The sequence below is a fragment of the Crotalus tigris genome, unplaced genomic scaffold (assembly GCF_016545835.1).
Source record: "Crotalus tigris isolate CLP2741 ecotype Arizona unplaced genomic scaffold, ASM1654583v1 scf7180000019068.10715455, whole genome shotgun sequence".
NCBI classification, from domain to species: Eukaryota; Metazoa; Chordata; class Lepidosauria; order Squamata; family Viperidae; genus Crotalus; species Crotalus tigris.
Window position 1 is genome coordinate 3,599,002 of NW_024097358.1, and position 15,116 is coordinate 3,614,117.

General features: G+C 40.7%; 1 protein-coding gene across 5 annotated transcripts in view; it reads left to right on the top strand.

Moving 5' to 3' along the window:
* Nucleotides 1–15,116, top strand: part of ARNT2 (aryl hydrocarbon receptor nuclear translocator 2) — an 83,447-nt gene that overhangs the window by 45,389 nt on the left and 22,942 nt on the right. For all 5 annotated transcript variants that reach the window (XM_039359142.1, XM_039359146.1, XM_039359145.1 and 2 more), the window contains 3 exons: nt 10,442–10,518; nt 13,304–13,438; nt 14,077–14,151. In XM_039359142.1, the coding sequence (XP_039215076.1) occupies nt 10,442–10,518; nt 13,304–13,438; nt 14,077–14,151 (287 nt within the window). The remainder of the gene's footprint in view (nt 1–10,441; nt 10,519–13,303; nt 13,439–14,076; nt 14,152–15,116) is intronic.

The following is a 15,116-nucleotide window of genomic DNA, read 5'->3' on the forward strand; positions in this document are numbered from 1 at the left end:
CCCTTCCCTTCCTTCCTTCTTTCTCTCCCTCCCTCTTTCTAAACTTCCGTCTTTCTTTCTTTCTTTCTTTCTTTCTTTCTTTCTTTCTTTCTTTCTTTCTTTCTTTCTTTCTTTCTTTCTTTCTTTCTCTCTCCCCCTTCCCTTCCTTCCTTCTCTCCCTCCCTCCCTCTTTCTAAACTTCCATCTCCTTTTGTTCCTTCTTGGAAAGCAACAAAGAAACTTCTCTTATATAATCCTTGGGGAAGTTCAACATTTTAGAATTCCAGGAATTTGAATCTCATTTTATATTACTTTCCTACATGAAATCAGTGCTCGCGATATCTTTATCTCTGCATTTTTTAAATTGTATATCCTTGGGTGAGAGACCATAATTCAGAAAGCCAAAATATTTTTTGAGTCTTTATTCTAGACTAGCTGTCAATACACACCAAAGTCAAGTACTATTGATCTCAAGAAATGGATACCCTTAGCAAATTTCTATTGGCCATGCTAGGGTAGGGAACACAGCACATCTCACGGACTGTAGTTCCTCAGGCCCCCAGCTAGCAAGTGTATAAAGGAAGAGCAATTTTTAAAACCCCAGAAGCTTTTATACATTTGCTCCCACAGTAATTTTTCCTCCCTCATGGCCAATTCTGAACCTAGAAGAATTTTGAAATGAATTTTTTTTGGGGGGGGGGAGAGAAGAAGATTTGATTTAAAAAACAAAAAAAAACCACCCTATACGTAAGCGCTTGGTTCCAAGCTACCACACCCTCAATTTCTTCCATAAAGCATTTCTGTTTTGAATGAGGTCTTCTGGGATTACTTTCTTTTCTTGGCCCGTTGCACTATACTCTAAACATGCTGTAACTCAATATCACGCGTGGGGATATTTACATACGGGAAAATGTGGAAAACTATTGGAAACCCAAGAGGGGGGTTGTGTCCAATGTTGTGAAGAGATGGTTTGGCTGACCTTATTTCTTGGACTTGCCGAAGAGCGTCGTTTCTCTCTGACAGCTCCTGCTGATGTGAATCAGCACAGGAGTTATCTTGGGTTGTTGACATTTGGATGCATTACTGGCCTAAAGCAGTGGTGGTTTTATTTCCTTGCGGTGCAAATATCACCATGTCCCATTTTACTAAAGCTGTATGAGGTTTTAGTCTGGTTGAATTTACTGTAGAGTTGTAGGTATTGCAAAAAAAAAAAAAATACACCTGGAATACCGCAGCCAATTTTGGTCACCATATCACAAAAAAGATGTTGAGAGTTTGGGAAAAATTCAGGGAAGAGCAACTAAGAGGATCAAAGGCCTGGAAACTAAAACATACAAAGAATGGCTGCAGGACTTGGGTTTGGCTAGTCTAAAGAAAAGAAGAAATGGGAGAGATGATAGCAGTGTTGCAGTATTTGAGGGGCTGCCACAAAGAAGAGGTCATGTTATTCTCCAAAGAAGGTGTTGACTGGGATGTTCATGGCCACTATGACCCCAATCATCAACTTAAAAGCCACATACAACCAGGCACCATGTAAACAAGAAAGGACTCACTGGAGAAGTGCCTGATGCTGGGAAAGATTGAGAGCAATAGAAGAAGGGGATGACAGAGAATGAGGTGGCTGGATGGAGTCACTGAAGCAGGAGGCGTGAGCTTAAATGGACTCCAGAAGATGGTAGAGGACAGGAAGGCCTGGAGGAACGTTGTCCATGGGGTCACGATGGGTCGGACACGACTTTGCAACTAACAACAACAACAAAGAATAGCCCAAAGCACACACAGCTCGGAAGATGAAACCTCTGGTCCCAGTGACCGATCCAGATTGGCTCCTGCAGCGTCGTCCTGGGACATGCCTTCGTTTGGAAGAGGATTTTTCAGTTTAGAATGAGCCCAATGTTCTTACTTGTGGAGCCACGGCTTATTACAGAATGTAAATATTGTGGGCTAGTGCGAAGCTGTGTGAATCATTCCAAATGTGGTTATGTCATAAGTACTTACAACTGGACTGGCAACCTTTTCAAATGCAGAATACCTCTCCCCCCCCACCACCACCACCTCTCTCTCAGGGCCAAAATACCTTGTATGAAAACCCTGCAATCTTGTGAAAAATGGCCAAACGTTCATGAGAGGTGGCCTAGTTTTCTGTTATCTTAGCAATCTGCTGAGTTGTGAATGTTTGAAACTGCATTCATTTAACTCTTTTGGAGGTGACAGGGCAGGTTCCCTAGTCCCTAGTCCTTTACTTGCCACATTGCCAGCTCTTAACTTTCCCTTTAAGAGGTTAATTAAGTGTTAAATGTTAGATCTTCTCTTTATTTATTTTTTAAACTGCTTGGAGGAGTGAGACAGCCCAGGACGCAACGCAATCACCATATCTTGCTGCATATTCAGACAGTCCTCGGCTTACAAAGGTCCATTTAGTGACCATTCAAAGTTATAGCATCACTGAAAAAAGGGACTTAAGACCCTTTTTCACACATATGGCCGTCACAGCATCCCCATGGTCATGTGATCAAAACTCCGATGCTTGGCAAGGGACTCATATTTTTGATGGCTGCAGTATATCTTGAGGTCACGTGATCCCGTTTTGTGACCTCCGCATTACTAATTTAGCAGCTACACTGATTCACTTAACAACGGGGGGCAAGAAAAGTCATTAAATGGGGCAGAACTCACTTAACAAATATTTCACTTCGCAGCAGAAAATTTGGGCTCATTTGCGATCGTAAGTTGAGGGCTTACCTGTAATTTCTTCATAGAAAAAAAAAGGGGGGGGGACAATTAAACAGCCATGCTTTTATTTCTTTATTTCTCTTCTTTTTTTTAGATTCGGAGATGGACAATACATAATGGCAAACAGCTGTTTTCTAAAGCATTCCCCCATCTTTCAGAAAGAAAGAAATAGCACATTTAAAAAAAAAAACGTATGAGTATTTGAAACATTTTTGGAAAACAAGCCTTTCCATTTTAGTTTGCGTGTGTTTGTTTTAAGGATTTCTCCAGAGAGGTCTGAGTGATGAGCTGCATCAGATATAATAGTGAACATAGTGAAAAAGAACACGAATGGAGCCAAGTCTGCTCTTAAACAATGTGTGTGTGTGTGTATGTATTTGCTGAATGCGTGCAAGGATATAGCACGCCCTGCATTCTTTTGGCATTTTAGGAGCCTTTGAATGATGGCTTATTCCCTAATTGGCTTCTTCTGGTAGCTGTGTATCCTTCAATGATGGAAAAAATGCAAAGGGGGGGGCACGAGTGGATTCTTTCTTGGCAATTTCAGTTGTCTCGTAAGGGTCTTATAAAAAACAAATGCATTTCAACTTCATTGTGAAAGAATCAACCAAATAATGGGAAGATGGTAAATTCTATTCAGAAGTGTAAGATGATGATGGTGATGATAATTATATTCATGGTTCTTTTCTGGCTTGTAGTTGTTGTTAGTTGCGAAGTCGTGTCTCACCCATCGTGACCCCATGGACAACGTTCCTCCAGGCCTTCCTGTCTTCTACCATCTTCTGGAGTCCATTTAAGCTCATGCCTACTGCCTCAGTGACTCCATCCAGCCACCTCATTCTCTGTCGTCCCATTCTTCTATTGCTCTCAATCTTTGGCTTAGAAGCTTATTATTTATGCTGGCCTTTCTCAACTGGGTGCCTTCTGGGGATCATGGGAAATCTAGAGAATTCTAGGGGCTTATAATCCCAAAATAAAGAATCCAAGTGATACACTTACTAAATGAGGATGGAGGTTCGTTCTCTGAGCTTGTGGGTTGGTTTCCAAATATTTAATTACCAGGCTAGGTAACATCTTCCACAGAGTTTAAGGAATGTCAGTTCTCCGTGTTCTTCTGCTGATAAGGTCTTTGTGTGGTCAGTAGATCTTGTGATAGGAGGGTCACATCAGGTGAGGCTCTTGTGATGGGACTTGTTACAAGGGCCCTCACCTGATGTGATCCACACCGGGGCCATTCCTTGACCCATTCCCTTTCAGATAAGTTAAATAAGTATTGGCCATTCTGTTCTCTCTTTTTTTGTGCACCTTGTTTATTTGTCACGGACTGTGATGCAGACCCTCAGTTTCAGCATAATTTGTACTGAAGCTTAGCTGTGGATCTATAACTTTAGCAAGAGACAGAACCATCTCCTGCAGTCGCTTGTCTAAACAGTAGACCCAGCACATGAGAAATATTATTAACTGGGGGGGGGGAATTAAATTTGTTCAAATTCCTCTACCCTATAATGAAATTATAGCTGTTAAGATCAGGTCCAGAGGAAACAGCAAAGCTCTGGCTCCTGTTTGCTTTGAGAGAGCCTTTGGAACAACCTGTATTGAGCAGTGAAACTGATAACTTAGAAGGTTCATGAATGACCTCAGAAATTTGCAGAACTCAAAATGATCTTCTAGTATCTGAATATTTGGCTTGTAGCTGCTGCCACTGAAGCTGTTAGTATAAACTGTGACTGAAAAGATTTTTTTTTTCTATCCGTATGTGCTAGGGTGTAATTTCTCATGATCTATTTCAAAGACACAGCAAAGGACTGGCCAGTATCCCAGTAGTATAGCACATACTTTTCATGTAAACTGCCTGACAATTAAAAATTGGAAGCACATTTTGCCTTACATTTTCCACCAGAGTGGAGAATGTGATCTACAGTGTGGGCAAGTGGTCAGATTGGGAGTAAACCAGCTTTTAACATTCTTGAGAAACAGTGAGATAGATAGATAGATAGATAGATAGATAGATAGATAGATAGATAGATAGATAGACAGACAAGAAAGAGAAAGAGAGACAGATAGACAATAGATGGGTGGATGGATGGATGGATGGATGGATGGATGGATGGATGGATGGATGGATGGATGGATGGATAGACAGGCACACAGAAAGACAGACAGATAGGTACAGAGACAAATAGACGATAGATACATAGATGGATAGATAGATAGACAGATAGATAGATAGATACAGACAGACAGACAGACAGACAATAGATAGTGAGAGAAAAGGAGAGACAGACAATAAATGGATCGATAGATAGAGACAGCTAGATAAATAGAGAGAGAGACAATAGATAGATGGACAGACAGGCACAAAGAAAGACAGAAAGACAGACAGATAGGTACAGAGACAAATAGACGGTAGATAGATAGATAGATAGATAGATAGATAGATAGATAGATAGATAGATAGATAGATAGATAGATAGATAGACAGACAGATAGACCTCAGCTCACAATTTTTCATTAAAACAGTCCTCGCTTGCATCCAAACTTGGAAACCACGGAGCTGACCTCTCAGAAACTCAGTATGGCTTTATTTCTGTCCTTTCTTTAATACTAAAAAACAACCCCTGCCTGCCAAACATTCCAAACAGCCCTATGCTCTTTATTATATAGCACCAAACAGATGTCTCCAAATAAAATAAAAAACAGGTCTCGTTGTGTCAGATTCATCTGAGTTACACACTCAGCTGTTCGGCTCTGTTGTTGCAGTTCATAAAAGTTTCAGGGAACAAAGGAGGATTTTTTTTTTCCTCCTCCACACCAGGGGTTGGGATGGGGGGGGGAGTTGTTTTTCAGCTCATTTTGCCTCCTTCCTGAGGTCAAAGTCACCAGGATCCTTGTTCCCCCAGTAAATAAATGATGCTAGTTTCACCTTTTTTTTTTCTCAGAAGGCCATTAAGAAGATGCTTTTATTCTCTCTCGTCCATGTTGAGAGGAGGTGAAAGTTCTTCCTCATGACGAGAAGGGAAAGGAAGAGTGACAGGCCTTTCCAGAACCATCTCTCGATTACATCAGCCTCCCCAACTGCCTTTTGCGGGGAAAATTACCACATCTTTCAAGGTTGTATAAGTAATTTGGGACATGCGGTGCCTAAATTGGAGAGTGGCTGCTCATTCCCTGCCAAAAACAGCATTGCTGGAAAAAAAAAAACAACGTTGGTTTTTGTAACATTTGCTTCTGCTAATGGAGAGTCCTAGAGGCATCTTTAGGAATAATTGCTAGGCTTTAAGTCAGTGGTTCTCAACCTTTTTAATGCCGCGACCCCCAACCGGTCGTAAGCCGAGGACTACTCAGCTGGTGCAGCACCGTTTGCAGAATGGGACTTTTGGCGGGCTCAGCAGAGCAGAGACAGCCTGGACAATTCCTATTGGCTTTTGAAAGCCAATAGAATTAGACTCTGTTCAAGAGAGCCTGTTCTATTGGCTTTCAAAAGCCAATAGAATAAAAGGGAGTAGCACAGCTAAGGAAAAGGGGGGGAAAATGGCGACTGCGTTGTTTGGCGACCCCCGTGAAATGGTCGTTCGACCCCAAATGGGGTCCCGACCCACAGGTTGAGAACCACTTCTTTAAGTAGAAGTGCAAAATATTTCATTATAACAGATGAAAGCGATGTCCAAATAATCCATTTGTCTGCTACTTGGTGTACCATCTAGAGATGAATGGTTGATGGATGATTACAGCATCCTAATCTCCCTTTCCTTTTCCTTCCATATTTCATTTGGATGATGGTCTGTGGAGATTCTCAGTCATCCAAGTTAAGGTTGTCCCAAGGGTGCTTTTCCAGTTCTGAAGAAGCTTCTTGGATGAGAAGCGAAACAATTTTCAAGGAAAACAAACAAAGTTCGGTGGCCTTTCAAACAGTATCTTTGGGGCAGTCTGGATGACTCTTTATGCAGAAGACATCTTGAAAGCTGCAGCATCAGCTAGAGATCTCAACAAAATCCAACCATGTTTATTATGACCACCATTTTAGGTCTTTTTTTAAATCCTTCCCCGCATGCCTTTTTTAAATTTTTTGAGAGAAGAATTTTCATCCTGCAAATTGAATGCAATCACCCAGCACTTTTATCTTCTACAACCAGGCTGGAAATAGACATGTTAGCAGTTTGGCGCTTTGCTTTGCGTTGGTCGCCATCCTGTTTTTTCCTAACTGACATGGCCAAACATTAAAATCAATTGGGACTAAGGATCAGTTTGCCGTCATGGATTATTTCCATGGGAGTATTGATGCCAATGGGTCCAGTCACTGATTTTAATGTCGGCTACTACAGATGATGATTTAATTTTGGCCAATGATAAGGCCAAGAAGGTAGCTTCATTCAGTGAGTTTAAAGTTTGATCTGGACACAGAAGAAAAAGAACTGACTCTAAGAACTGTATGTGGCTCTAGTGAATAGAAATGAGATTGTAGTGAAAAACTAGAAGTAGATCGAATAAGGCTGCTCTGGATTCATCCGTGATGTGCATAACAATAAATTACAAAATTAGGTGTTGGAACACTAGTAGATAAAGTGCCCTGTTCGAATTCTATCCTCAAAGTTTTGTCCCTGTATTTTGCTGCATGTGTCTTGTGTCCTCCGAAGTACTGCATTAACCCAAGCCCCCAAATTGCACCAATGAAATGCCCTTTTCCAAATTGCTTCTTGGTATTTAAGTTGACCAGTTTGATTTTATTTAAACAACCATTTGCCTTTCCCTTCCCCTGCTCCATTTCAATTAAGGGATCTCGTATTTCTGAGAAGGAAATGAATTTTTATGCAGTCCATATGATGTTTTTTCCCTTAATCAGATTTGTTCACTGCATGACAATGGAGGGAAAATATTTGGTAGAAAGGCACGCTGTAGTTTGATGTGCATGCCTGCAGGAATCGAAGTAGGACAAATGTTCCTCTCCAGACTGCAAATTGGTGCACGTCTTGCACAGTTGATATCCACAGTAATCAGAATGTTGATAATACAAAAACTCTTTCTTTCTTTCTTTCTTTCTTTCTTTCTTTCTTTCTTTCTTTCTTTCTTTCTTTCTTTCCTTCCTTCCTTCCTTCCTTCCTTCTTTCATTTTCTTTCTTTCCTTCCTTCCTTGTTTATTTCTCTCCTTCCTTCCTTCCTTCCCTCTCTCCCTCCCTCTCTTTCTTTCTTTCTTTTTTACCTCCCCTTCCCCTCTTTCCCCTTCCCCTTCTTCTCTTTCCCCCTTTCCCCCTTTCTGCCTTCACCTCTTTCCCCTTTCTTCCTTCCCTTCTTTTCCCCTTTCCCCCTTTTCCCCTTCCCTTCTCTTCCCTTTTCTTGTCATCCATGCCATCTCATTCCTTTATCTAATTTATTTTTATTTCTGGCCTTCTAGATGCCATTTAAAGAAACAAATTAACCACAGAATATAGGTTGCTTTAGCACCCTTTGGCAGGCATCTTCAGCTTTATAAAGCTTTCCCGAGGCTCTAATTACATTTTAGGAATATAAATGTAATAAAAGCCCAAAACTCAGCAATAATTCTGTTTCCGAAAATCTTATGTTTTATTGAATATTATTGTATGGTTATGTCAAAACAAAACTAACTCTGAGGTTCCCACACCAATTCATAGATTTAAACAATAGTTACCCCAGTCAAACCCTGAACGTCTTACGTAATCCATATCAACCACTTTGTTATGGGAACCGTCTGCCTTTAAATCCACACCTGTTCTGGTGTCCTTGACAAGGCTTCAGGCTCCCATGATCTGAATCAAAGAAGTTTTGCTTTTCCATCTACCCACTTGAGAGTAATACACACAAACACATATACCCTTTATCTAAAGGCAAATTGTAATGCAGAGGCATGTAGCTGCCAAAGTTTCATCCTTGACATTGGTTTAATTTAGGGTGCAACACTTTGACAACTGTAATGGTTTTGTGATTAAGATAGGTAGTCACTGGTATAGGTGCTAGCAACCTGACCATTTACTTACTTATTCAGAAGCCAGTCTTAATACCTAAGGGTCAAATCCTTCTTATACACAACCACAACTGAGTCCAAAATTTCCATTGCTATGCAGGGCGATTGTTCAGTGAGTCATTTCCCATTTTACAACCTTTTTTGCCATGATTGTTAAGCGAATCACTACAGTTAGGTAAATCACCTGGTTGTCAAGTAGACTTGGCTTCCCCTATTGACTTTGCTTCTCAGCAGCTCTCTAGGAAGGTTGCCTATAACAAGTGCAGGAACCCAGGACGCTGCAACCCTCATACATACATGCTGGTTGCCAAGCGCCCAAAGTTAGACCATGTGACTGTGGGGATGAGGGTCATAAGTGTGACAAATGGCCATAAGTCAGGTTTTTTTCAATGCAGTTGTAGCTTTGAATGGTCATTAAACAAATGTTGTAAGTCAAGGAGTACCTGCACACAACAAACGCATGCACAACATAGCAGTGGTCTGAATTGTTATTCATACAGAAAATGTTGAGATCTTTTCAATTCTGTTGCTTCCAAGATCCAATCTGAGTGGTCACCAGAACCAGAGGTTTAGTCTTCTGAGCTTTTCAACTTGTGCTGGAGTCCATCCTCAGGAAACTTCTCTCTACCGGAATATGTGTTTGGGCTATTCTATGCGTAGAATTTACGTGGTGCCTTCCTATTGGTTGATTGTGTTGTTGGTGGCTGACTATTAAGTCATTGGCTGTTGTTTTCCGGGCTGCCAAGTCCTCGGCTTCTAAGTACCTGATAAGCTGGTGATAAATCAGCTCTCCCATTGACTGACAAGGGGCCTGTTTCCCAGGCTTCCATAATTACTCTGGCTATTTTTGTACTTGCTCGGCCAACAATCTTAGTTCCTGCAAAATTGAATGTATATCCTTGTTCACTGCAGTGTGAGGTTACCAGTGAGTTTGGGTCTTTTCGTCTGACTGCTCGCCTGTGTTCTTGCAGAAACTTGAGCTTCCTTTCTCCTTAAGTTGACTAATAGACCAGAATTCTTCTCCCGGTGATTCAGTCCTCCTGCATGATGCGAATCCCAAACACTCAAGGGAATAAGGCTTTAAATAACTTAACTCAAAGATTTATAGGAAGCTTCTGGCTCCAAAACTCAATTTGGGACATCAGATTACTTAAAAGACTTGGAAGGCCAGGGGGGAGATTATGCTGATGTACCAATCAAAGGTATTTGTGCAGCCCCAAGGCACTAAAAAACAGCATTCTGACATGCCTTGTTTTTTAATTCCATTAAAAGGTTGAAAACAAAGTGCAATGAAACTCCCAGTTGTTTTTTTCAGGCAGCTGTTTCTTTTCAACATCATACAATATGTTGGTGATTTACAGTAAAAACAACTGCCCAGAGATGCCAAGTCTAATATCTGGATGATCCTATCACTTTTCTATTTTTATTTTTATTTTGCATTTAGAGGACTGCCTGTAAACATTTACTTGGTTTAGCATGGGCCAGCAAGGCAGTATACAAAAACAAACCGTGAAAAACAAATTACGAAGAAATGGGTTACAGAACCAAAGTATGTCAGAACCAAAAAGAGCAGAAATGTATTTTTCAATCTCTGCACTGAAAATTATTAACAGCGGGACAGCTTCAATATGTTTCTACTGGTACCAGAAAATTAGCTCAAATAGTGCCATCTTCCTAGGGGCTGAGTAGTGTCTTTCTGATTCTTCTAACTTTTTTTTTTAATAAATTGTTGTTTTGGGAAAATAATTTTAGGCATGACCATACCGGAAGAAGATGCTGAAGTGGGACAAGGCAGCAAATATTGCCTGGTGGCTATAGGAAGACTTCAGGTAAAAAAAACACACACCCTTTTCTGGTTAGAAAAATGCTTGCAGAAGTAAATTCTGTGGCTTATTTATTTTATTAAATCTGCTTGAAATTATTGGACTTCAAATAACAACAATAATCCCAGATAAAATGTAAAACAACAGACTCTAGCCCAAGGGGGAAAGATATATACCACTGTCCTAATACATGTAAGATCTACACACCTCATTGCAAATAATTTGGTGCAATGCACCACTTCTTGATGTCTAAAGGTGTTGTTCTTCCCTCTAGAGAAATCTGTTTTCAGTCCAAACCCAGGTTCACCTGATGGTCAAGGTAGATCATCTTCTCTCTGTTGTGTGTCACATTATCTCAGAGATAAGGGACAGGGTTGAAGTCAACACTGTTAGAATCAGTGCCCAAAGAAGAACGGTGCCTCCGTTCCTTTGTAGCACTCACCAACCAGCGGGAAAGCATATCTTGCCAGAAATCTGAAGTCTGAAACATTCTCCTCCTGCAGGCTTTGGAAATTAAATCAAAGGCTTCATATATGGTACTGCATGTCCCAGTTTTTTCCACTTTGATGCACCTTGCAGCAGGGATTCAATACATTGAACTGAGGAAGATTGATTTACCTGGCGGAGACCCTCCGGCATTGGTTTTCATACCTGGTTGGAGATGCTAAAATTGAACCTGGGAGCTTTAAGATGTAAGGCAGGTACCCTGCCTCTGAGCTATGGCCTCGTCCATCAATAGAAGGAACATAGAACATAGAATAATAGGGTGTGAAGGGACCTTGGAGGTTTTCTAGACCAACTTCCTGCTCATGATAGGAGACCCTATACCAAGAGTAGGCAACCTTGGCTCTTTTATGACTTGTGGACTTCAACACCCAGAATTCCTGAACCAGCCATGCTGACTCAGGAATTCTGGGAGGGGAAGTCCACAAGTCATAAAAGAGCCAAGGTTGCCTATCCCTGCCCTATACCATTCCAGATGTGGCTGCCCAGCTGTTCTTGAAAACCTCCAATTATGGAGCACCCAAAACTTTGGGAGACAATTTCGGGAGGCAAGGAAGCAGCAAGGAAGAGGGCCTTGTCCTGATCCTGGCCTTGTGGTGACATCACAGGTTGAGTCCATACACACAGATCAGGGTCAAATGGGCAATGGGTTTTCATTGAATAGGACAACGCCCGGGGTCTTATTTGACATAGTGACTAATCAGGTAAGCTGGATACATGAATAAAACTCATACAATAGAATACTATTAAAGGTAGATACGCTCATGTAAAATCCTTGAATTATGTTTTAGTCCCATTTGGTTTTCTATGTAGCTGACTTCTTTGAAGAGGCAAAGAGTAATCTTGGCACTGCTGACTTCTTTACGCCTTAAGTACAAAAGCTAAACACTACTTAGGGGTTGCACAAATGGGGAGAGGAAGAACATAATCTGCTAATGGTGCAGCTGTCTAAATAAGACTGCAGTTCTGAAGGATTATTCACGATATGTAGAGGACCAAAAGCCTTTTGCCCAAGCCATGCTGGGAGGTCAACACTGAGGGAAGCGTCACCACAAAGAAATCAGGAAGACCGTACATTATGAACTCTTCTCTCCCCAGGAAGTACATCGTCCAGCTGGAAGCCACAGCCTTTCTCTTTCCTTAGGGTGATAGGTTGATACGGTTTCAGTTCTGGGGGAGAACATTTAAGGTCTAATAATGCTGGAACGTGCTCCTTCGCTTGAGAACTCCCATCTGGCACTGTGAGATAGAGAGAAGAGTTCATATAAGAGCATCTTGTCTAAAGGCCATTTTGTCATAATACCCTCTGTACTTGCATAGCTTTCTAGGCTGGCCAAGCTCTCATTCACTGCTGCCAAAAAGTTGGCTTGCTACTAGAAAACTCTTCATAATCGGTACTACTTTCTAACCCATTGATTTATCCCATATTCCTCTGCAGCAGCTTGCTGGAAAATTTTCGTTCCTACTTGCAGGTGAATTCAGCCAGTTTGGGTCTGATTATCAATGGAATTATTAGCACAGAATGGGGTTCTTAGTATTTTAAATCTTTTGCTTCCAATGTTCTGGTTGTTTTGAGCATTTTTAAGAAGGTTATTTAGAAATCCAGCCTGGACTTTTTTTTTTTTACATTATTTAATTGTCCTGGATGCCAGACTTTCCTTTGTCCTATCTGACTGCTTGGATAAGTGTTCCCATTTGAGATGGGAAATTACAAGCTCAGATCCATAACCATTCGATCTTCTATTGCAGTGATGGCGAACCTTTTAGAGACCGAGTGCCCAAACTGCAACCCAAAACCCACTTAGGCATCGTCGGGTGCCGGGTGGGTGTGGCCCATTGGGTGGGTGTGGCCCATTGGGTGGGCGTGGCTACGGTGGTAACAGCATACTGGGTGAGACTAAAAAGTTCAATCAATCAATTCCAACTTTGCAAGATCTTTTTTTTCCCGCGAGAAGTTGAAATTGACTGATTGATTGAACCTTTTTTTTTTCCACACAGCAGCGGAGACCTAAAGTGAAAAGATTTTATAAAACCCAGCTGAAGGCCTAGGACTTGGGTGACGGTGCACGTGCCCACAGAGAGGGCTCTTGAGTGCCGCCTCTGGCACCCGTGCCATAGGTTCGCCACCACTGTTCTAGTGAATGTTGCATCCAGTTATAAACTTTTATATAGCTTTCTTTCACAACCACCAATAAAATCTATTCTTGTAAACTGTATTTTGATGATTCCCCCCGCCCATCCCCTGCTATTTGTATGGAATAAAGCATGTATGAATTATTTTTCTTAGGTGACCAGTTCTCCGGTGTGTATGGATATGAATGGAATGTCAGTCCCCACGGAATTCTTATCCCGGCATAGCTCAGATGGAATAATTACCTTTGTGGATCCAAGATGCATCAGTGTTATTGGCTACCAGCCACAGGTCTGTTTGTTCTTTTTTACCTAAGTCACCAAATTTCAAAGTTTGCCTCTGAATATTTTTTAAGAGGTCCATAGCCAAAGATAAAGGAAGGAAGGAAGGAAGGAAGGAAGGAAGGAAGGAAGGAAGGAAGGAAGGAAGGAAGGAAGGAATGAAGGAAGGAAGGAAGGAAGGAAGGAGAAAGAGGGAGGGAGGGAGGAGGATAGAGTTTTAAATGTCTTAAAAGGATAGACTCTTTTTCATTAAATTAATGAATCTTCAATAAATATATATCCCATGTTACCCAGTCTTACCAACTCTTCTCCATACTTAAAGTCTTAAACCACAAATTTCAAATTTAATATAAAAAACTATTGTTGATTCAGTTTTATTATTGTGTGGTAGATTTTTTGAGACTGGGAGCATCTGGAAATAATTATCCTTATCTCTGTTGTTGTTTTGTAAGTCACGTCTTAAGATGTTGTATTCATTTGATGGATTGCAAACCAATTATTGGGGCCTTGCTTATTTTTTTTTATTAAGTAGCTTCAAATTTTATTTTTAAACTTTTAGTGAATTCATTGTTAGTAAACTCTTCCTTTGGCAATTTGTAACATTTTGTAACTGGTGTGGTTTTTCTCCTTCTATGATTTGCTTACCAGGACCTTTTGGGGAAAGACATTTTAGAATTCTGTCATCCAGAAGATCAAAGCCATTTAAGAGAAAGTTTCCAGCAGGTAACATTCTCCTTATTCATAAATACCCTTTGTATTTTTCATCCCAATGTGAAAAGCATGATTATTTAGTCATGCTGGCCAGCTGAAAGATGATAACAGTGGTCAAATATATAATACACTTACTTAGAAAGTAAATAAAACTTAATACATGCTCTCTGTTTTCATGTCGAATCCTAGAACTAAATGTAAGCACAAAACTATATTCTCCAATATTTCCCTGAGCTGTTCATTGCATGCAAAAATTCTGTTAGAGATCATAACTTGAATGCTAAGTATCAATACAGTCTTCGGTTTGTTTTGCATGTTAGGACTTCAAGTTCAGGTCTTTCCTAGTTGTAAAAAACTGTGCTCAATACACCATCCTGGGGTGTCACCTTTCATCTCATGTTTTTTTTAAAAAAATAACAACCACCAAAGCCATTAAAATGCCTGTTAACTCCTGCAGGCCAAAGTCAGCCAATGTTGTTCTGCCAGTTTCGACTCTCTTAAGCTGCCAAGCCAAGCATTTGGAAAAACTCAAATCGATAATTTATAAATATCAGATTATTTATAAACTTTCTTACAACTGCGAGTAATAAACATCCAGCTCACTGAAATTTTTACTCAGCAAATAATTCAAATCAAGCCTAAAGAGCATGTGGAACTAATTCTATGCTGAGCCCCATCTTTTCAGAAAATAAATTGGAATTTGTGTCATTGTAAGACAAATTGATTTTGATTTATCCAGAGTGCCTTTTGACAAATGGTTTTGGCGGGTTACTAGGCATGCATTCCAGCTGCTTTCCTTGCCATATTTAGCTGCACGTTAGTTTGCTTCGGTCCTTGCCTGAAACTCAGGACTTCCTTGTCCCAAAGGTGCCTTTTCAGGAGGCAACTGGATTTCCTTGTTTTTCTTTGAAGACGTTTCGCTTCTCACCCAAGAAGCTTCTTCAGCTCTGACTGGACAGTGGGGACATGATAGCAGT